The 25,134-nt window shown below is 35.5% G+C and overlaps 1 protein-coding gene across 5 annotated transcripts in view; it reads right to left on the reverse strand.

Annotated features, from left to right (window-relative positions):
• Positions 1-25,134, reverse strand: part of PTPRK (protein tyrosine phosphatase receptor type K) — a 560,471-nt gene that overhangs the window by 241,902 nt on the left and 293,435 nt on the right. For all 5 annotated transcript variants that reach the window (XM_031012171.3, XM_031012169.3, XM_031012170.3 and 2 more), the window contains exon 6: positions 14,745-14,919. In XM_031012171.3, the coding sequence (XP_030868031.1) occupies positions 14,745-14,919 (175 nt within the window). The remainder of the gene's footprint in view (positions 1-14,744; positions 14,920-25,134) is intronic.

A 25,134-nucleotide genomic window follows, 5' to 3' on the forward strand; every position in this document is an offset into this window, starting at 1 on the left:
CTATTTAATAAACGGTGCTGGGAGAACTGGCTAGCCAAATGCAGAAAACTGAAACTGGACCCCTTCCTTAAAACATATACAAAAATTAACTCAAGATGATTAAAGACTTAAATGTAAAACTCAAAACTATAAAAAGCCTAGAAGGAAATCTAGGCAATACCATTCAGGACATAGGCATGGATAAAGATTTCATGATGAAGACACCAAAAGAAATCTCAACAAAAGCAAAAATTGACAAATGGGATCTAACGAAAGAACTTCGGCACAGCAAAAGAAATTAACATCAGAGTGAACAAACAACCTACAAAATGGGAGAAAATTTTTGCAATCTATCCATCTGACAAAAGTCTAATACCCAGAGTTTATAAGGAACTTAAGCGAATTTACAAGAAGAAAACAACTCCATTAAAAAGTAGGCAAAGGACATGAACAGACATTTCTCAAAAGAAGACATACAGGCAGCCAACAAACATGAAAAAAAAAAAAGATCAACATCACTGATCATTAGAGTAATGCAAATCAAAACCACAAAGAGATACCATCTCACATCAGTCAGAATGGTGATTATCGAAAAGTCAAAAACAACAGATGCTGGCAAGGGTGTGGAGAAAAAGGAATGCTTATAAACTGTTGGAATGTAAATTAGCTCAACCCTTGCGGAAGACAGTGTGGCAATTCCTCAGAGACCTAGAGGCAGAAATACCATTTGACCCAGAAATCCCTCTACTTGAGTATATACCCAAAAGAATGGAATCATTCTTTTATAAAGATACATGCATGTGTGTGTTCATTGCAGCACTATTCGCAATAGCAAAGACATGCAATCAACCTAGATGCCCATAAATGACCCACTGGATAAAGAAAATGTGGTACATGTATACCATGAAATACCATGCAACCATACAAAGGAATTGGATCATGTCCTTTGCAGGGACATGGAGAGACTTGGAAGCTATTATCCTCAGCAAACTAATGCAAGAACAGAAAACCAAACACCACATTCCGCACTTATAAGTGAGAGCTGAATAATGAGAACACATGGATACATGGAGGGGAACAACACACACTGGGGCCTGTTGGATGGCGGTATGCGGGGGAGGGAGAGCATCAGGAAGAGTAGCTAATGGATTCTGGGCTTAATACCTAGGTGATGGGACAATCTGTGCAGCAAACAACCATGGGACACATTTATGTATGTAACAAACCTGCACATCCTGCACATGTACCCCTGAACTTAAAAGCTGAAGAAAAACAAAAGGAAAGAAAGTGAAGAAATTTCAAGAAAAGGCCAGGCGTGGTGGCTCACGCCTGTAATCCCAGCATTTTGGGAGGCTAAGATGGGTGGATCACCATCTTAGGATAGTGTTTGAGGTCCAGGTCAGGAGTTTGAGACCAAATATGGCCAATATGGCGAAACCCCATCTCTATAAAAAATACACAAAAATTAGCCGGGAGTGGTGGGGGCACCTGTAATCCCAGTTACTTGAGAGGCGGAGGCAGGAGAGTTGCTCGAACCTGGGAGGCAGAGGTTCTAGTGAGCCGAGATTGTGCCACTGAACTCTAGCCTGGACAACACAGTGAGAATCTGCATCACAGACCAAAAAAAAAAAAAATTCCAGTTAAAAAATATAAGAGGGGGAGAAAATGTCCCTAGGGACATGCCCTGCTTATTGACATATTTCATTCAAAAGATAAGTCACATTTCCAGATAACTTCTTATTTTCCATATAGTTGTTAGTAACTGAATCTGGAATAGATTTTCTTAGTTAGAAATACAAAAACATAAACAGAAGCTTTATTTGCTTCTTGGACCCTCATGGAAAGAGCCTGGTGGAGAAAAAAGAAATTATGTTATAATTTGAAAACTAGATATTACCATAGTTACATATGGCACTATAACCCCCTAAAGAGTATGTATCTTAGTCATTGTATTAGCAATAAATCCAATAATTAACACATGGTGATCCTCAAATATGTTAATCAAATCAATGAATATATAGGGTTTTTATGTTAATAATAAAATATTATTTTTTAAAGTGACTTAAAGAGAAGGTAAAGAGAAAAAAGTCTGGTGATATTTAAAACAAACTCTTTTATTTTAGTATATCAGAAACATATTACAAGAATCAAAGAGAACACACAGATTCAGCAAGAAGGCACACTTCCATCACCCAGCAGAAAGATACATGCTGCTAATAATAAAGGGTGTTCATTAAAAAAAAAAAAAAAAATCAGAGTGTCTCACACTGTTCCTAAGCCATTCAGTCAAGGCATTGGTAACAACAAAACACTTTATTCTCAGTATAAAAAAAGGATTATCAGTATTAATTGTTAAAACTCGCTGTAGATAAACTAGATACTTAAAAATATATAGGCAGATAAGGCAAGAAAATAGAAAATGTAAGTGTTAGAGATTACTCTTTAAAAAGAATTATGATACATTTTTTGTGTTCATCTCAAAAGTAGCTTCATATAATACCATAGGCTCAAAATGATGAAAGGTCACTGATGTATTGCCAACTCATTTTTATGAGATAAATTCAATTATAATTTCTGTGACTATTCCAGCCACAATGTAGACATAGAATCCAATTATCTATTTCATTTTCATTTATACCTCATGGGCTAGATCATTTATCATGTTTCATGATAATGATCAGAAGACACATGGAAAGTGATTTCTGGAGGTAACAAATTACCTTCCATATTAGCATAGCTTACAAGTTCCTGTCAACAACTACTATGCATAAATATGAGGTAATTAAATTTACAATGTGAAGGAGTGTTTGATATGCTACTTGCTTCCTTCACAGCTGCCAAAAATCTGGGTTGCTAAGTGCAGCAAAACCCTTTGGTTGCAAATCAGGAATCATTATGCCCCAGAACCCCAACAGGTAGATGGTGTGCTCGGGCTCAAGGTGCTGGGATGCATCTTTCATCATCTGGTATTATTACTTCTTGCCACCAAGCCATCCATCATTACTGCTGAGACAGCTTGAAATGATTGTCCTGGACTCTCACATTACTGCTCCTTGAACTCTATCTCATCCATCTTTTGCATCATTCCTGATTCACAGCTAAGTACCCTCTCCCCGCTACAAAATCAAGTGTGAACTATAGTGCCTTTCACCTACACTGCTTCTCTAATAGTGATTGACTTCTCTTTATTATGGAGCTACTGTTCAGAAAAGACTATCCATGATTGCTGATGGTTGATTTTTTAAAAATCAGAGGTACAGAATTCAATAGTTGTAGGAAAATGCACTCTTTTACATGCAAGTTAGGCTTCAAAATTGCATTAGTATTTCTATTTGAATATTTATCTATAAACCTCAGCAAAACAAACATAGACAAAGACAGATACAGATGCCTCTGAGTGTACAGATATACACAAAAAGAAAAGATAGCCTGTACCATATATACAAAAGCAGTGTTTCAATCTGAAAATTATTAATCAGAATTTCAAAAACGTTTCACAGTAAAATTCAAAACTTTAAGGTATCTAATATGTTGAAATTATAAAATATGTTTAAGTGACACAATGCAAACAAAAGAGGGATTTAAAGTTAGATGCAAGAATATAAGTGAAAACTTCCTTTAAACTAAGTATCTTACCCACCCATTTTTCCCCTTTTCACTGACGCTAAGAGAACCTTCAAAATGATACCGGTAACACAGTGGTTGGTGTCCCATAAACTATCCAAGACTAAAGGTTTTAATTCAGCTCCATCTGAATGTTGTTATAAAAGTTTAATAAATCAAAATGATCAAAATGTTCTCGGTGGCAGATTGGGATTCAGTTTCCAATTCAAATTCTCTTTAATATATGGCTTCTCTGACATCTCGCATTTCTACCATCCATGTTGAATTCCAAACACCCTGCTTTACATCATTACCATGCATCAACCAGTCTGATCATGGTAACTGCTTTTTAGCAATCCCGCACAGTACACAGAAATGCCAAATTGAGTGGGGATTTTAACACAGGAAGATTATGTCAGGTGTGAACTCTTTACCCTTAAGTAAATATTTTCAAACCACCCACTACAGTGAATGACATTCTTTGAGAATGAGAAATGCTGTTAGCCAAAAGTCCTACACCCTCAAAAAAAAAAAAAAAAAAAAAAAAAAAATTCCCTCTCCCAACCCTTTAAAACACTGATGTAGGAAAAATGTCCAGGAGCATTATTATCAGGAGCAATAAAATTCTGAAGAGAAAGTAGAGAAGCCTGTAGAGAGTTTGCTTTATTTCTATGAAGTAAAAAGTTTTACAAAGAAGAGGAAAAAGATTTACACTTAACCGACAACCACAAATACAGTCAGGAATCTACATGAAGCAGTGGGGGATATATTAACACATGATATATCTTACATGTGTTTTTATATGCAGACAATGTCAGCAATAAAAAAGACATCATATTTAACTGCCTGGTTTCTCTTTCTAAATTTTCCATTTAGTTAAAAACCTCTGCTTTCATCCAGAGTTTAACAACATGAAAAGTTCCAATAATATAGGCTAAAGGCTATGAAATGGAAACTTAGGAAATACAAATCATTTCTATGCACTAAGCACCTATTGTTCAATTCATCCTGTATTGAGTCTTTACTTAATGCCCTATGATTAGTTTAAGGCTTACCCACATTCCTAAAGATTTTAAAACTGGATATGTTCCTAGCACCCCAATCGAAAGTTTACAATTAAACTTAACATCTATGCTCTCAAATGAGTTCTTCTACAAGGCTTCCAAATCTCTGACCATAATACCACATTTTATCCAATATCCCAAACAAAAATCTAGACGTCTCCTTTGACTTCTCCTCCTACTGTCATTACACAATGCTTTAACAACATTGCTACCTAATCTCTCATCCTTGACTCATTCTTTCCACCATAACCACCCCCCCTCAAGGAACACTTATCACTTATCATCTCAAGTTTTTAAAATTGTAAGAGCCCCCTTAACTTACTCCCTAAAATGCACCATTTTCCACATCATCTGCTATCCTGGTTTTCTGAGACAGATAATATGTAAGTAACCTACTTCAAAACTCCTAAAGATTCCCAAATTAAATAACACAATGCATTTATATTTCTTAGTCTGGCACTCAAATTGTTCCACAGTAAGGCCTCAAAGTACAATTTCAGGATCATCTCAGATGTTTTCAGTGGAAAACACTGTGTTACAGTCAATATTTACTGCTAGTTCACAAGAACATGTTTTCCAGTGCCAGTCCCTCTACCCAGAATGCCCTTTACTTATCTTCCACTATCCAAATGCTACCCACCCATCAAGAGTCCGATGGAACTTCCCATCCTCCTCAGCACATCCCCTGACCATTAAAAGGCAGCCACGAGGCTGCCCTCCTCATTCTACACATTAAATTCATGTCATTCATATGGCACTTTATACCTCACTATTTTTGCTTTTTTGACAATATTTGATGAGACCTGCTAGACTTTGATCACGGTATTGGCTACAGAGATCCAATCATGAGTGAGCAAAAGGAAAGGGTCCCTAAGTACATCAGTCTCATGGAGGAGACAGATGTTATGAATGCAGTTATATTTTGAAGGAGCAGGGCGATTAGAAAAAGCCAAGACCCTAAGGCATGAGAGATCATGGTATGTTCAAGCAAGTGAAAGAAAACCAGTGTTGCTAGAGTTTAGTGAGCAAAGGAGAGTCTTATGAAGGACTGAAGGGGGTGAGCCCAGCTAAAAGCCTAGGAGCAAGCAGGGCCTTGGAGCTGTGATGAGGCAGCTGGAATTTATACCGCAAGAACAGGAAGCTGCCAGTGCCAGGGGGAGCATATTCTGACTTACTGTGTCATACAGTCACTCTGGCGTCTGTGTGAAGACTGCCTTGGAGAAGGTAAGCGCTCATGGAGGGAGATCAATAAGTAGGTTTTTTATAGAAGTACACGAAAGAGAAGATGGTGACAGAGACAAGTGGTGGCAGTGAGAATAAAGAAAAGTGTGGGGCACTCAAAGGCTATGCAATAAAATATGAATAACGGAATCTATTTATATACATATTACAAACAAATTTCAGACATACAGATTTCTATTCACTGCATTTCCAACAGCTCAAAAATCTTTGAGACCATTGTCTTGTTATGCATACACTTACTGATAGTAGGCATTACATAAAGATCTTTCAAAAACTTTGACCTAAATAACTCCGGAGGAAAAAAAAAAAAAACAGTAAAACAAAATCAATGAATTCTCTTCTGTACTAGAAAATAATTGGCATTTGGCCTTTAGGTACTTTTGGGGAGGGGGGTAGGGAATAAGAAGAAAGCTGAAAGGAATAAGAATGTAAAAGCATGCATCTATTCAAGAAAAAATACGCGAGGGTGGAAAGAGCAGAAGCGTAAAGCCCAGAGACAGAAGTATACTCGGAAGAGCTGGCTTTGCCTGCTGTGGATCAAGGAAAGAGGTGAGTGATAAAGAACAAATTTGGAGTGGCAGTCAGGGGATATTTCATTTAAGGTCACTTAGAACAGGAAAGGACTGTGATTTTTTTCCCCCCCTTAATGTGAAGGGAAGCTGCTGGAGGAGGTAGCATGGCAACATGAGAGTAGCCATGGTACCTCCATATGTATAAAAAAGACTAATGAAAATCCAGGGGCAATCAGCAATACGTAAATAACCAGGTGGGTAAAATTTCTTCCTAACGAAGGTACAAGTAATTACCCATTTGTTGTTTTGTTGTTTAATACAAGGACAGATTCTGTGTCATCATAGCTAAATCTATGACTCCAAATCAAGCAACAATAAAGAAAAACAACAAAATATTTTCTCAGTTTAGGGCTCAGAAAACAGAAACTGGAGAGCAAAAGAAAGTTATATGCCTATAACTAGGATAAATTATATCCTAAAGTGTAAAAGTCACTGTATTTATATAGCTTGTAAGAGATGAGAACACATCTATAGGCCATAATTTCTCTAAAAACAAGTATCAGAGCTAAAGTGAAGCGTGTACAAGAAGAGACTGTTGTATATTTATATTTGAGGAAAGCCGCCATATTTTCTGCCATATTATTTAATTTCTGTCCAGCTCTCTGTCCCCAAATTCTCACTTTTAATACTGAAATGTTACAATATTTCCCTTTTTTTCTAAAAATTAATAATCATGAACTAAACACAATCTATGCTGAGGAGTGACAAAGTATTATTTATCTGTATTCATTTGTGTTGACCTTATACTTGGTTTTAATTCTTGTCAGATTAAATTATTTCCTAGAAAGAGGGAAAACATCATTTATCTTAACCCAGATGGGAAAGCAAGCAATTTCTGTGGTACTATCATAAACTTTGAACAAGCCGGTTTTGATCGACACATTAATAAATAATTACATATTATTATTTGCTTTATTTGTAAGGCTTCTACATAACATTTTATGCATTTTTTTGTTTTCTATATATTTCCATGTTTGTATTCTTAGTAACAGTCAGGTTCCTGATCATGCTTTACTGGTCAGCAGAATGTATATTAGCTAGCTTTTGAAAAGATGTACTGCTTAAGTGGCAAATAATTTATGCTAACTGCAAGGCTAAACACAAAAACTCACCTGTAAGTCATATAGTGGTAGAGAACCCTGCTATTAATGACTCTCTTGAAGATGAAGTGGAGGGGAGAGTGGGAGAGACTCAAGAACTCAAACTAATGAAGTAATGTCCCACTACAACACTTCTATTGCCATCCTTACTCATTATACCACTAAACACTCTGATTTATCTCCCTGCCCTCACTGATTGATTCCAATTTGTCAACTATAGAGCTTCTGTTCAATTAACATTCTATAAGACTCTCCCAGTGTAACTTTTTAAAGCCAAATTAGTGCTTAATAAGGGGTTTCAATGAGATACTTGCTATTTCATTGCAGTTAGAAAATAGGTAGACTATTTTTTATTTGTTAGGAAACATTTTTTATTCTTACAGAGTTTAAAATCAAAACCTAAGTCAAAATTCTGTGTCATGATACTCAATAATTCTACATTTCCTATAGAATTAAATTATGAGATTCTTAAGCACTGAGACTATGTATGCGATTTCTTTGGCATTTGTCTTTATTGAATACTTAACATCATAATATGCACTTGCCTATTACCTCATTAAGAACTCAATAAAGGCTGCTAGCTGATTTTTCAATGAAGTTGCAAATAAACCCAGAAAGACTAAAAAATCTTAGTTCAAATGGACACTGTTTCTTTATTTTTGGTTTGGGGTAAGAGAAAGAAAAATGATTAACAGATAGGGGAATATAAACTACGAAGACACTCAGGCCATGTAGTAGATAGGAGTCCCTTGGTAGACGGAAATGGGTCCAAATTACATTTATCACAAACTCCAAGAGAAGAGAATTGAAACTTAGAAAACGTGTACAGGCCTACTGTCAACAATCTGAAATAAAATTCCCTTGAGTTCAGCAGAAATAATTATTAATGATGCAAATGATTCTGCTTCCTCTTTGATCCTTTTCAAATTCTTAAGACGAAAGCTTCATCAAAAGCAAACCCCCAATATTTACTCCAAAGAGCAGTGACCAGTACCCTACCCACTCAACACACGAATTGCCTATGAAAATAAACTGAGAAACCTTTAGGGAAAGAACTCTCATCGCATTTTTATTTTAAAAACAAACTGAAAGAAAATAAATAAAATGAAAAAAATCAATCTGACAAACACAACTGCTGCACTTTACCATCCTTATGGAGTAGCTATAAGGAAACTCAGAAAAGGAGAAAATTAATAGAAAAAAGTATTTGGCATAATGGTGTACAGAGGTGGATCAAGTAGAGTTTCAGTAATTATATGAAGTCCCAGTCAATATTCATATTAGATTTAAAAGCCATAATTTTTCTACTACTCTTAAATAAACATAGATACTATCTTTTTTTTTAATGCTTTTCAGCTTTGAAAATGTATGTTTAATGGACTATATGAACAATTCAAATGAGTGTCCAGTTTCTGGTTGCACCAAAATATACTATCTGAAATAAGAACATCTAGCACTCTTTTGCTCATTTAGAATTTAAATATGTACCAGACATCTTGAACACTGAATCACCTGAATTACAAGTAGGTAATATGAATGAGAGGAGACTCCAAATGTTTCTTTTATCATACTCAAGGGGAGCAAAGTAAAATTTTTAAATATGAGAGATTTGGAGACTCCTCCGAATTTGACACATTTGGTATCCACTGGCTGCATGGGCTTTTTTAAATATTTAGGGGTTTTGGGGGGTAAAATTAGTATGTGATTCAGTGTCTTCTGAAATGTTCATTATATTTCAGTTTTTAGAAAACACAGCTGTTTAAATTACATTCTCCAAGATAATTCCAAACTTCCTGTCAAGATGACCAGTTTTCACAATAGAAGGAAAGGGATCTCAAGTCACCATTAAGAAAAAGGATCTTTATATGAATTCATGAGCCTGAAAGCTGTGCTAGGAAAACTAGTTAAAAATCAATACTGCATGGTATTAAACAGCTTGCTAAAGGTCTCAAGCTAGAAATTCCATGGCCTTTAGCCACCAACTAGCAAAAGTACTCATAAAGTGTTTTCCATTTCCCAAATGACCTTGCTTCTTATATAAAAACACCAAAAAATTCAGATTTAATTTTATGTACAAAAAGATTAGCGTACTGGAATAGAATACTGGTCAAATCAATATTATTTTTCAAATGAAAAATATTTACACTAAACTGAAAAGTCACCCTTAATAGCCCACTTGAGAAAGGAAAGAGTCTGGTGTAGACACCACAATTGTCATCATCACTTCCTTTATGCCAGCAAACTTGACTCCATCTGTAGGTGAGAAGAAATATGCGGTTCATTGCTCCTCCCCTACATATGCCAGGGTCAGTCCCACTCCTCTGATTTCAACTAAACAATTTTATTTGTTGATTTTGAGAAAAGTACTGAATTTCTTCATGTAAATATTGTGCTAGGTGCTGAAGCAAACAAAGATGAACAAGACAGGCTCTGATAGGACATAAACTACAATTACAGTAAAAGCAGAATCTGAAAAGTTCTAATAGGTTTTGAATGCTTTGCTTCTTCATATGCATAGTAAATAACTGACATAAAGCAAGTGATTCCATGAACAGTTCACCATTGACCAAATAAGCTACGATCCTACTGATTACCTCTGACTCATACTGTTACTTGACTTAGTATGGTAACACCCTTCTCCAATAGTACCATATTCCAAACTCTGTATGTCCTTCAAGATTAAGTTGTACCTTCTCTTGACATTATTTCCTCAGTTACTATCTTATCTGAATAAAATAAACAACTAACTCTGAGTAACACTGTTTATGCTCTGGAGTCCTGTGTACAAAAGCTCTCTACTGGACATACTAGTTGTTTATCCAATAACCAGTGATGCATTATTATTATTATTATTTTGATAGCTGTGGTAGGTACTGCCCTCTTTATCCCTAACTGGATAAGACCAAGGAAGCACGTAGTCATATTTCTCTCCTAAGACTAGGTGGTGGGCCTGGCTTAGGATAGAAGCCAAAATCATAGACTACAAAGTGAAGAATTGGAAAGAACATGGATCTTTAATGACTTGATCAACAAATCCTGAAGCCTATCCTGTACTACCCAGTCACAAAAGTTAGTAAATATTCTTATGTATAAGCTAGTTTATATTGTCTTACAACGGAATGACATCTGTCTGAATTTCTTATGATGTTAAATACCAACTCTGAATAAGGTTGGGTAACTACCCTGAGTAAGGTTAGGTAAAGTGATTGATACTAAGCCCCATTTATAGCTAGAGGTCACTCTTATTCATTAGGAACAGACTAAAATATTAACTAAATACTTCTGTGTCCAGAGCATTTTGATAACGACTAGTAATTGACACTAAAATTTAAAACTCAAGCCATTAACAATGACAAACCAAAAACTGTGCTTTCAAACTGAAGTACTTAAAATGTAACTGTAGTTTCACAGGTAAAAATGATAGATATAAAAATATAACAATTTGGAATAGAAATTGAGTATGAGGTGTAGGAATCAGAGAATTTTATATAAGTTTTACTTAGGTCAGCTGGTTCGAGATGTAAGTGGGTCTTCGGTTTAGACAGATGGAAACAGACGGAGGAGATCACAGCTGAGGTGAGGATTGGCAAAATAATCTGTAGCATAATTAGATTACAAAGTTGGTGCTTTCAGTTTGAAGCTTGGTGCTTTCAGTTTGAAGCTTATAAACACTACTTCGACTTGTATTTCAAATTTTTTACACTTCAATTTTGTAAAACACTGAGCAAAAATATCTGCTCTTCATCTCATCTCTATAAAAACTTCTTTGTCAATAGAGATTGGCCTCCATAAGCTGAATACATTATCATTATTCAAAATGATCAGGAAGCAATGCTAAAGTCATAGCAAAGTAATTTCTGTTTCTCCATACTTTTTTTTATTCTTCTGGCTGTGGGAAAACAGATCAATACTCTTCAGCATGAAAATTCTGCAGCGAAATTTTCATTTGTAACAAACAGCAACAAAAAAGCCTTAAGCATGCCCTGTCACTTTCAGTTTAGGAGAAAATGCACTAATAAACTCTTAGCCTTGGGTCATCTTTGACAACAGGCAATACCATGCCAGCTCTTATTAAAGACTATTCATATCACTGCCCCCAAAATTTCCTTTAAAATTACCATCTTTTGTATCCATGTAACAGGATGTCAGCTTTAAAAGTGCCAATGAGAGATAGGACCTGTCAGCACAGTTAATTCTCAGCACTGTTTCAACACCAGGACAGCTGACCCCCGGGGGTATGTTTTTGGTTAGTAATATTTATTTGGTGGTTATCGCTACAAACAAGAAAACTTATTCCTCTGTATTGGTTTTCAAATAAAACAGCAAGCAAAGTATCACCTGTACGTATTAAATATAGAACAACCTAAAGTGTGTTGAAAGAAAAATAAAATTGTCAAAACTATCAAAATATATTTCTAAAATGATAGCAGACTCTGGATAACAAATTCAAAATGCCATCATCTTTCAACTCAACCTTTCCAACATAAAAATCACAAAACTTATGGCAGGACTTTCTTTAAAAAAAGGAAAAATAAGGCCGGGAGTGGTGGCTCATGCCTGTAATCCCAGCACTTTGGGAGGCTGAGACGGATGGATCACAAGGTCAGGAGTTCAAGACCAGTCTGGCCAACATGGAGAAACCCCCTCTCTACTAAAAATACAAAAATTAGCTGGGTGCGGTGGCATGCATCTGTAGTCTCAGCTACTTGGGAGGTTGAGGCACGAGAATCGCTTGAACCCAGGAGGCAGAGGGGGCAGTAAGCCGAGATCCTGCCACTGCATTCCAGCCTGGGTGACAGAGCGAGATTCTGTCTCAAAAAAAAAAAAAAAAAAAAAAAGGGTAAAAATTTACAATGAAATTTAAGGATCCTCTTTCTTATAAATTTTATTGAAATAATTATTAATTTAACAAGTAATACTGCTGGAACAGCATTGTAATGTAGTTGTCTCCAGGTAAAGAAAACCAGGCTTTGATAAAATAATAAAATCTACTTATCAATTAAGATAAACAAAAGAGATCTAGTAATGACAAAATGATTCTCTTTTAAAATAAACAGGCAGAAAATGTTCGCATGAAAGAAGAAACTATACATATAAAGGGAGCACCTGGATAAAAGCATCAACAGGTCTTCTACAATCTTTTGAGAAATACATCAAGAGTGATTTTTCTGGAAAAAAATGTATAGATAACTATATAGAACATATATAACTATGTATTATACATCACTCTTATTCAAAAGCATTCTAGGTACACTATTGAGATACCATCTCCTTCACTGGTTGCAAATTGTGAACGCATATATGGTAAAGAAGATCCAGTGAGCATGATAATTCAATAGCATGCCCACGTTCCTGTATCCATAGCATACTAATCACCCTGAAGATTACCCAAGGACACCTTCAGGCTTTCAAAATTAGGCTCAGGTGAGAGAGATGCTGGAATGGGACTTAACAAAGATGCATGTGTGAACATGTGATAAATTGTTTCTCTGCCTAAATACGGAAGTCAAATACTATCATATTTTCTTAATTGAAACTGTGATCTCATGAACTTGTGCAGGTGATATGAGCTGAATACGGAGACATCAGAGAAGTTACACTGAAAATAGTCATATTTAATCTATAAAGTTTTTTTAAAAAATGAGCGATAGAGTCTTCCAAGACTAAAGTTTACAAGAGGTTGATAGCACCATCCAATAATGGTAATGCGAGGGAAAACTGTAGTGGAAAAGTATGAGCTCACCATTAAGAATCAAGAAACAATGGGTTCTATTCTGGCTGTCAATCATTAGATTTAATTTGCTCTGGGTAAATTATCATAAAGACTGAATTTCAAATTTCTTTTCGTTAAAAATATCAAAGGTTAAAGTATTAAAAAAAGACAATATTGAATAATATATGTAAAAGATATTTGATGCCAAGCATTATAAAATATGGACATATCTCATATTCTCCTTCCAGCCCGTAGGCCTCGGCATGTGCTGTGTTCTCTGCTTGCTGGTGTTTCTTTCTCTTGCCCCTGACTCTACATCCATACCCCTACTTAGGCAACTTTCTCTCAACCTTCAGATCCTTACTCAAAGAAAACTCACTTGCAAATGCCTTCCATGATAGTTTTACAGTCTCAGCCCCAGTTTAGATATTTTTGCTAAAGTCTCTCACACTTCTCGAAGAGACTTAAACAGGTTACGATTTTTTTCATTTGTGTCAATATTGATTGATGCTTGATATCCTACTCAACGGAGCTGCTTTACCTCTAGATTTTCATATGGCTGAAGTCTCTATTTTTATTTTTAAGCTTTCAGCTCAGTTGTTACCTTCTCAGAGTGGCTTTCCAGAACACCTTAACTAAAATATCAATTTCCATCATTTTGTGTCTATTTTTCCTTCATAGCACATACCATGATTTGATACTACATTTTTAACACTTGTCTATATAGTCCGCCTAACATAATTCAATATGATGCTCCATGTGGGTAGGGACATTGTATTACATTTACAATCGTATCTCTAATATCTACAACCTAGAACAGTGCTTACAATATAAGAGGGACTCTATACATCTTAAATGAATGTAATATGTGTTTTGCACTTGTACTTTTCCAGTATTCACTACAAATATGTACTGATATGTCATAATCCCTGACATTCTTCTAGTAACTTTAGTATCCAAGAATATTAGTGAGGACTGTTTGGTAGTTCTAACTTTCTAAGATTCTATAAGAGACATGCATCAGTGAAAATTCACTATTGGGTTTTGATACCAGTAAAATTTGTAGGACTATATGGAAATAGAAACTTGGACCTTGACTTCATTGCCACAAAGCTTCAAAGAAAAGTAGTATCCGCAGAACTGTTTTAAACGGGAAGAACTAGATCTAAAGTTAAAATACAAACGAGGTGATGACAATGTGGAATAAGGTATTTGATATATTTAGTCCACTTAGAGCATTATAAAATAGATTTCTTTCAATGGCAAACACTTACTAGAAACTTCAAAAACTTTACAAACTACAGTCTTAATTTCACTTTCACACATTCTGAGAAATTGTATAATGATATATTTTTGTAGTGACTTGACATCAGAAACACTATGGATTAAAAATCAATCAAAATATCTACAGAGTTGCTTTTGTTCTAATAAAGCCATGCAATTTCGTGAAGTGAAAACAATTTCACCTTACCTCTCACAATAAGTTGAGCAAAATTGGACACACCGGAACCTCGTTCTGACTGAGTTACACAGCGATACAAATCCTGGTCAGTTTTTGTCACTTCTTGCAATCTGAAGGAAGCGGCAAACCTTCTATGATTGATGTTCTTAGTCTGGGCTACTGGTATATCTTCTCCATTTCGTCTCTGCAAACAGAAACCAATCTTTAAAAACAGGTTCTTACTCTTTTCATAAATCTATAAAGCATCTTAGCAAGCAATATCTGTGATAAATTCTTGTTGCAAAAGATCCACAATTTTTTTCCATTGTCAATCAGGAAAAGAATGTAAGTAAATACTGGTATCCTCGAAAGCAGTGGTCCTCAACCTTTTCGGCACAAAGGACCAGTTTCCTGGAAGACAATTTTTCTATGGAACAATGAGGGGATGATTTCAGGATGAAACTGTTCCACCTCAAATCATCAGGCATTAGATTCTCACAAGGCACTCACAGCCTGGATCCCTTGCATTCACAGTTCACAGTAGAGTTCGTGATCCTATGAGAATCTAATGCCACAGCTGATCTGATAGGAGGCAGAGCTCAGGTGGCAATGCTTGCTCACCCACTGCTCACCTCCTGCTGTGTGGCCCTGCTCCTGACAGGCCACAGACCAGTACCAGTTTGCAGCCTGGGGGTTGGGGACCCCTGCTCTAAAAGGTGTAGGGCTGACACTATGGTAGTAATTCTCTGTTCTCCATAAATCGCTACTACACCAGAGTAAATGAATTAACAGGAGAGTTAATGGGTCCAAGGCAAATGATTCATTGCCCCCATGCTCTCAGAGTAATATATACAAGCTTCTTTTAGCCCTTATGCTGTATTGCCTGTGCTGTAGTATGTTTTTCCCCACCAGAAGAGTAAGAGCATTGCCTGTGCATCTCTGTATTCCAAATGTGTAGCATGTGCTGGCCACAGAATGATAATAAACTAATGATGAATAATTTAGAGTCAAACCAAAATCTGTACTCTTTGCAAACAACTCTCTCTTTGGCATTAATGACAGCCAATTTATACATTTTAGAGAATTAGTCAAAAGAGCCTAAACTTTGAAAGCATACCTGTCAAATTTCAAAATGAAATGTTGGAAGCCATATTTATGATATCAGCATATCCCAGACAAGAGTAATAAGTATAAACTAATAGGAAATGACTGAAAAAAATTCAACTATAAAAAATTTATAACCTCTATATGTTCAAAGACATCATATATAAAGGGGAAAAAACAAGTCACAAGTAGTGATAAGTCATTTGTCAAGGAAATACCCATCAAGGAATAAATAGCCAGAATACGTAAAGATCTTCTATATGCAATTAGAAAAAAGATAACTCAATCAAAAGTGAATAGGGTATAAAAAAGAGAAAATGTATATGTCTAACAACCATGAAATGAGATTGTCAATCTAAATTTTAAAACTTCTATATGTCAAAGACAGCAAAAAGGACAAAGAAAACCCACAACCCTGAGAAAGAATTGGTCATGATCCACAACCTCATTTCTTGTTGGTGAAATTCTAACTACCCCTGGTATCTTTCATACTACTTGAAATATCACTTCATAGGGCTATATATGGGAAACAAAAATGATAACATTCCTGTTGGAAGTGTAAACTGCTAGAGTGACTTTAGAAAATGATTTGTTACTATCTAGTAAAGTTGAGGATGCATAAACCTCAGGACCCGGCAATTCTACTTCTAGGTTTCCACATTTGAACCACCAGTGTATGTGGGATCAAGGAGATATGTACAAGATGTTGAACTCTAAATTATCTGTGATTGTGAAATATGGAAAATATCCAAATATTTCTGAGTAGCAAATAAATAAACTGAATTTTATTCATTCAGTAAGATACGATGGGACAGTTAAACTATGCAAGGAAAAACCAGCAATGTATTGGTAAAATTTGGAACTGTTAGTTCTCCAACAAGAAACATAAAATGCCATTTTGTAGTATTTGTCCATTTCTGCGGTGTAAATACTCCACTATAGCAACTTCAGTTTATCAGTGTGATATCATTCAAAGTTCCTGAAAACTTAACAAATTTCTGGCACTCATTGGTTCCAGCATTCCACTGATTAGTACTACATGTATGCATGTTTAAATGTTAATTTAAAAATTCCTTAAGAATAAGATGACATGAGACAAAAATATAAACTGTTAACTTCTATTAAATTAGGGTGGTGGTACATTAATGGCTATTTTATTGTTTTCTATGATTTTTTGTACATTTGAAATTATATTTTTAGAGTAAATAATAAAGAGGATACTCTATTGCTTTAATAATTTTCTAAATCCTGGCCAGGCGCAGTGGCTCACGCCTGTAATCCCAGCACTTCGGGAGGCCGAGGCGGCTGGATCACGAGGTCAGGAGATCAAGACCATCCTGGCTAACATGGTGAAACCCCGTCTGTACTAAAAATACAAAAAATTAGCCAGGCGCGGTGGCGGGTGCCTGTAATCCCAGCTACTTGGGAGGCTGAGGCAGGAGAATGGCGTGAACCCAGGAGGTGGAGTTTGCAGTGAGCCGAGATCACGCCACTGCACTCCAGCCTGGGTGATAGAGCAAGATTCTATCTCGAAAAAAATAATAATAATAATAATAATAATTTTCTAAATCCCAAATACACTGTATCTTTAAATACCTTTCTCCATATCTTAAATTATGCATATGCATATTATGTAGTAAATACATATATGTTTCTGCATATGCATACAAAAATACCTAAGGACATCAAATCCAAATCAGGATTTTGCTATTTTTTATTCATTACTTTTGTTAATTTTTCTCTGCTTACCAACCTATTTCAGGATTTTTGCAGCAAGATCCCCCACTCATTCCCTTGGATAATAAGGAACTGAAAAAGCAGCTTATATCCAAAAATATAAATCCATAAAATCAGCCAAAACTCTTTCCCTACAAACCACATAAACCAAAAAAACATATTATACATGCAAACCTCAGACTGCGTTTTTTTCAATTAGCACATCATTTCCATACAATCTTCCTAATTGGAAGGCCCACCATGCTGCTTACTTTTGTTATACAACCTCATCTGGGCTTCCTCTAGCTTATCTTTCCAGGTGTGTTCTCAAACTGTCTCCTTGCTCCCTGCCATATGTATTTCTCAGTTCTTCTGCATGACTAGCCAATTCCCACTGCCTGTACTGACTTCCAAATTCTCTTGCACATGTCCACACCCACTCAAGTCTTCTCACACTATGCCTTTCAAAACCCTTCTCTTGTGAAGAGATTCTGAGTATCCTTAATGTTTCCTTCTCAATAATCATTATTCCATCTTTTCACCTTAATTGGCATTCCTCTCACAACACTACTATCTCAAAGGAGGGTACATTTTATGGTACCTTACACCCTCTTTCAGGGACAGCTACCATTTTCCTGGTTCCTAACTTGAAGACAACTCTTCCACTTTCCCACTCAACCACCTCTCAACTTTTGGAATTCGCAGGGTGCCCACATATCATTCCCACCACTGGGAATATTCACAGACCAAATTATCCTCCCTAACCCAGTCCTGTGAATATTCCCATTGATCCTCAAACTCACTTTGGCCTCAGTGATCCCCAACAGCCTCCCTTACCACCTTACAACATCCAAGTTCCTGTGCTGTCACAGTTTCCTCTCGAATCATAACGGCCCGTGCAATTCAGTCTCTCACTCCTTCAATCCTCTACATTGGCAGTGAGACCTCATTTTGTGACCCTTATCTTTACAGGAGTCATTTCAAAGAGACATTCTCTAGCCTGAAAGGGCTCCACATTCTTTCAACTTTCTATTGTTTATGCATTGCCAATATTGAATTTGCACTATCTTATCAACTATTCTAAAACTACTGACATTTGCAGAAATTGGTCATTTGTTCTTATGAAAAACGTCTGTGTTATATAAAAATGGAGATTAAAAACGGAGATTAAAAACTTGCAGACATTCCTACTTGATTTCCACGTGACCTGATCTATGGTATCTAGCTCCTTCCCCTCTGCCTCAAGTTCGCATTCCATCAGCTCATATATACTCTTCCCTTTCTACTCCTGCTGACAGGGTCATGGATACTGCCTCAAAAACTCTATAAAAGATTATAAAAACTTATTAACTGACTTTTCTATCTTAAATCTTTTCTACTATGATATATTTATCAATGTCTTTTCATCTGTTTGTATACTGAAATCATTCTGAAGGTAGGGTTTCATGTCTCATTTATATATATTCTTTCCTCCATAATATTTAATATATATTATCTTTATTTAGTGGGTGGCTCAAGTACTTTGTTAAAATGAATTAAATTCATTGAACATTTTAGAGACAAGAGTCACATAAATCCTCCTTAGGCTTTTATAAGTTATAATAAAATACACATTAATCATCAATCCAAATTAATAATAAAGGGAGGTTACAAAAATATTGAATTTCAAGGACACCAAGAGATCACTGACACCAAGCTATTTCAGAAATAATTATACCACAATTCAGAGAGGCTGAGGGGTATACTTAAGCTCATCCAGTCAAGATATCACCAAGCTGATATATTACATGATGCTTATATGTGTGTGTATTAATATACTAATATAACTATAAATACATATGCTTATATAGGATGTATATTATATAATTAATGAGTACAAAAGACTTATGTGATATTTATTTCTTGAAATAAAATAACAAACAAAATTAACAGTCATAATAATCAGGTTTATCTTCAATAATCATTTAATAAGCACCTCCATGTACCTTATATTATGTGAGCTGTTACTGGTTCTGTGGCTTCTCTCTCTTACGAACTTTTCTGATACAGTCATATCCAGTTAAAGTTCAGAAAGATTAGAAATGTGATGCACATAGCCTGTTAGCAGGACTAAAATTCAAAACTAGGTTTGATGACCTAAAATCCAGCAGACTTTCCTCTAAACTAAACCAAAGCTGTTATGTTCATTTTGGTTACAGTTCCTATCCAACAAATTGATTATTTAGTATTGAGGTTTAATCAAGGCATCGTTCCAATGGGCTAATATAATCTATATTAGACATTGCTTTCTTTACTTGGCTTCCAACGATTCATTAGAGCTAAAGGTAACAATTTAAAACATTTAAATTCTAGAAGTCAAAAATAACTTTTCCTTTTATAGGCTCTTTATTCTGCTTTGAGTTTTTATATATGATTTCTCCATTGCAAATGTATACCCACCTCTGAGAAGTACTGAAAAATGAATCACACAAATATATGATCCAAGGGATTATAACCTAGCACTACTTTTTTTCCCTGCTTTCCACCCCGCCCTCCAATCCATCTCAGGCTTCTGTATTTATTTTGTCTCCAATACAAGTTGCTGGATAAAACTTGTCACTTACCAAGTAACCCTGGGCAAGTCACTATAATCCTCAATGTTATCACTCCTCTCCTCTACTATACTAAGTAAGCTTCATCATGCACAGTGCATGCAGTATTCATTTGACAAGTTCCATCCCTAGTGGAATATAGTGGTAATAAAGGTTGATTCTCCAACATCTATTTTCACCAGCCAGGCTATTAACCAAACACCTTGCCATGTGGTCTACAGACCAGTAGCATCAGCATCAACTGGCAGATTGTTACAAATGAAGAGTCAAGAGATCACTTTAGATATATTGTATCAAAATCTGCATCAAGATATTACACGTGGAGACACACTGGGCCATTAACACTAGGTTAACCTGAGTCTTCTTTCCATTAACAGTGACATGTTTTTAAAACGGGGTATCGGTTCATATTCTGGCCAAGGAGATATGATAGGAATTGGTCAAGTTATTTCTAAAAAGGTTTCCTCACTTCTAAGGAGACATAAGAAAATGGGTTCCCTTTGCTTTTTCTTACTGTCATGCCAAAACCTGGAAGAGCTGATTCATCACCATAAGGCAGTCCAATCTAAGGGAAATGCTGATGCACTCAGGATGGCATATCAGGCAGAGAGACAGAGGAAGTTACTTATCAAATCTCTGAAATGACACCAACAATTACTAGAGCCCAATTCTCTTTGGACTTTTTGTTAAATGAAATAATACATTTGGTTTTCTATTACTTTCAGCTTGAAAGTATCCTAAAAGAAATATGGTATAATTAAAATATGTTACACTTTACTTCAGAGTCTCTTTTCAAAGTTTGAGGAATAAAATCAATCCAGTTTCATTTCAGACTAAAAAGAGCTGCACTGACAATACATGTCGAGATTATTTCAAGGCTACTGACTTGAAAATAATCAAATTACATTTATTTATATATTTATTTCTTCATTGACTTTCATATATCATTGACTATCATATATCATTGACATAATGATATATGATTCTCTCATCTTCTTAAAATTGCAGGACTCAGAAGGAGCCTATTTTCTTATGTTTGATATTTAGGTCCCTGTTGAACAGCATCAAGAAGACTGCATATGAGTTGTCAAAATGAATTCCAAAGTGAATTTGCACAACTACGACCAAGTGAGGCTGACGTGAAATTTACAACATTCCAGCCAAATTAATCCCAAGGAACTGAGAGTTCCTTACTAGAGCTTGTCTGTTCTATAAGATTTGTATGAAATTTTTCCAGTCTCACAGGATGATAAAGATACTATCATCATCACAATCACTATTATTGAAGAACAAAATAATTCTATAACTCTAAAAACATGAAATCATTTTAAAGACAATTTTAAAAACATGAAAGTATTTCACAGAAAACTTAAATTTAGAAATTTCTAAAATTAAAAAATACTGTTATTATTTTGAGAGAAGCACTGTTTCTTATTTATGGCCATAGAAATTATTATACTTACTTCATCAGAGTAAGTAAATAGTGTTCTCCTAGAAAAAAAATATGCTGAAATGACAATAAATTCAAAGTATTGACTATCTGGCAATGGAAGGATGGAAGAAGGTAAATGGTATTTGACAGAGAGAGAAAGAGGTGGTGAATATTATAATTCTGAAATAAAGCAGGGTAAAGATGTGCTGGAGATAGCAAATACTAGAATCAGATTAATCAAGTGTAACAAAATATAAAGTCAGCTATTCAAAAAGAAAAAGAGTTTCACCCTAGGAAGCATGAGTATCTTTGCAATGGAGAGAAAAGGTGACCAATAAGAGGAGCCACACAGACAGAGCAGGTGTAAGTGACAGAACCATGTCTGCTGGGGATGATACCCAGCTTCTAGCCCTGAAGTAACCATTTGTGAGCTGAACAATTTCTCATTACTTCTCAAATCTCTACCTTTTCATCTAACATTGGGTATATTTATTTGTACCCACTTATTCAACAGAGATGATGAGAATACTCTGTGAGATTGCTGTGCAAAAGTATTCATAGCAAATTCTGATAATCACAATATTATGAAGATGATAATCCAAACAATATCGAAGCAAATAATCTGTTTGATAACTGTGTCAGTCTTTTGATGTGTGAACTTGCCTATGATACAATCTCCAGTTATTTCATTAAATACTAAACTAGGTGACCTTGTGAAGGCATTTTGTGAATGGACTTAAAATCCATAATCTAGTAAATAAGATTATCCTAGATAATCTGAGTGGACTGGATTGAATCAGTTGAAAGGGTTTAAGACCAGGGGTGAGGCTTCTCCGAAGTAGAAGAAATTCTACTAGTGAACAACAGCTTCAGTCTGTGCATGCATGTTTTAGCCTGCCCTCCCCAAGGGCTTGCCCTACAGACTTCAGACTTGCCTAGCCAATCTGCACAAGCACATAAACCAATTCCTTGCAGTAAATCTCTTCAATTTTGTAAATAAAATCCTACTATATGTAATCTTATAATTATATAGACATATATATATATATTTCAATAAAATCATATCTATCTCCTACTGGTTCTGCTTTACTTTCTTGAAGCCGGAGGACAGAGATGATTTCAGGACCAGAAGTGCTTCTAGAGAATCAGATTTTTATGGATGAACTTTCTGATTTGGTTCTGATTCTGGGTTTACTGAAATTTATTTTTCAGTCTGATTAGATTTAAAGGTACTTATAACCTCTCTTGCCAGTGGCAAAGAAGACACTACTAGTCCACTACATGATGCAGCAGTAGAGGCATGTAAAATATCACTCTTAGATATACTCCTAATCAAGTATCTATGGAAGGCAAAGTTTTGGTAACCATGTATTTGCTACCTTAGAACATTTTAGTCAAACAAAGAAACAAGAACAAAGAAACATAATGGGATTGGCTGGTTGCTTCAAACGGCACTGTAGAAAGCGGAAACGTGATGCATATGAGTCCACAACTATAAAACCATGCAATTTATAGAGTGAGAGGGAAGGTGGGTGAAGTCAGAAGACAAATGCAATGAAACCACCAGATCTGAGGGATTCTGGGAAGCTGATGGCAGTAGCGTAGTTTTTTAATCTTTCTGAACCTGCCACATAAAAACAGACTGACTAATAAGAGAGTATGCAAATAGAAGGACTAGACAAAAGTGGGGAAATCCCAGAAATCCCAAAAGGCAAGCTGCCGTATTTTAAAACATAACTCAAAGCAACAGAAGAGGGAAATCTGTAAAATCAGGTAAAGTTTCCTGAACCCCACCTCATTTTAAAACTTCAGGAAAACTTATTTCACATAAAAATGAATAACTTAAAAGTATCAAGATCAAACCCCACATATAGATTTTGTAAGATTAAAAGAAAATAAGGAACAGAGTATAATTCTTAGTGTCAATGAAAGTCAGTCAGAAAAATATGTCCATAAACAGATCAAAACCACAACATAATATTTCAAGATAAGCTAAAACATATTAAGGAAATGATTCATGAGATGAAACAATATAAACTTAAACAACAAAACTCAGAAATGAAATGACAATTCAGGAAAATAAGAAATTAAAGAAATATCATTATTAATTACTAGAAATTATGAGTTCTCACTCATAAGTGGGAGACGAACAATGAGAACACATGGACATAGGGAGGGGAACATCACACACTGGGGCCTGTCAGGGGGTAGGGGGCTAGGGGAGAGAGAACATTAGGAGAAATACCTAATGTAGGTGATGGGTTGATGAGTGCAGCAAACCACCATGGCACGTGTATACCTATGTAACAAACCTGTATGTTCTGCACATGTACCCCAGAACATAAAGTCTAATTAAAAAAAAAAGAAAGAAATAGAGAGGGAAAAAAAAGAAATTATGAGTAACTACAGTAAAGTCAACAGATGATTCCTGAATAATGAGTGAAAAAGGGGTAATTTTTAATGTTTAGAATAAGGAGAATAAAAATATTTGAAAGTGATCAATGATGACAGGCAAAGATCAAACACAGAGAAAACAGAAGCCTCTACAGGATCAAGGGTACAGATAAAGTACTACAAATCATAATTTTTTAAAAAAACTTCTGGGTGCGGTGGCTCACGCCTGTAATCCCAACACTTTGGGAGGCCAAGGCAGGTTGATCACGAGGACAGGAGATCGAGACCATCCTGGTGAACACGGTGAAACCCCATCTCTACTAAAAATACAAAAAAAAAAAAAAAAAAAAAACTTAGCTGGGCATGGTGGTGGGCGCCTGCAGTCCCAGCTACTCGGGAGGCTGAGGCAGGAGAATGGCGTGAACCCGGGAGGCGGAGCTTGCAGTGAGCGGAGATCGCGCCACTACACTCCAGCTGGGGTGACAGAGTGAGACTCCATCTCAAAAAAAAAAAAAGCAAAAACAACAACAACAACAAAAAAAATTTCTAAAATAAAAAAAAAGTTTATAAACTACATAATGAAAGAAAATACCACATACCTGATGACAGTATCTCAGAGTGACCTACTGTGATACATATTCTGGTAAGATTAATTAGAAACAATTATTTGCATATCTAGAAAAAATAGGTACAGACAGTCACCAAGGCTTTATAGTGACTGACTGTACCTATTCTGTCTGTGAAAGAAAATGAAGTAACATTATTTAAGTTACTCAATAAAAGAAAATGTGAATGAAAGATTTCATATACTGTAAAATTGACTTAAGAATCAAGGGCACAAAAAAACTATTATCAACATCTAAGAACTCAGGGAATACTATTCCCATGAGCAGTTCCTAAGGAATTTGAAATGCAAAAAAGGTGTTTCTGACGTACAAAATTACTAGATATGACAGGTGGGCTAATATTGAATATTAAAAACATAGTTACATTTAGAAGTAAGACTAAATAAGAGCTAAGTAGAAGAAAGTATATTATCCATGCAATAGCTATATGCTGACAATGGAGCTTTAGTACAAGTTTCAAAATAAAATGAGATAAAACCAATGTACAATTATGATATATTCTAAATCCACCTTCCTTATGTCACTGACAACCAAGAATATCGGTGTGGAAATAAAAT

This window comes from Gorilla gorilla, chromosome 5 (assembly GCF_029281585.2).
Source record: "Gorilla gorilla gorilla isolate KB3781 chromosome 5, NHGRI_mGorGor1-v2.1_pri, whole genome shotgun sequence".
NCBI lineage: Eukaryota > Metazoa > Chordata > Mammalia > Primates > Hominidae > Gorilla > Gorilla gorilla.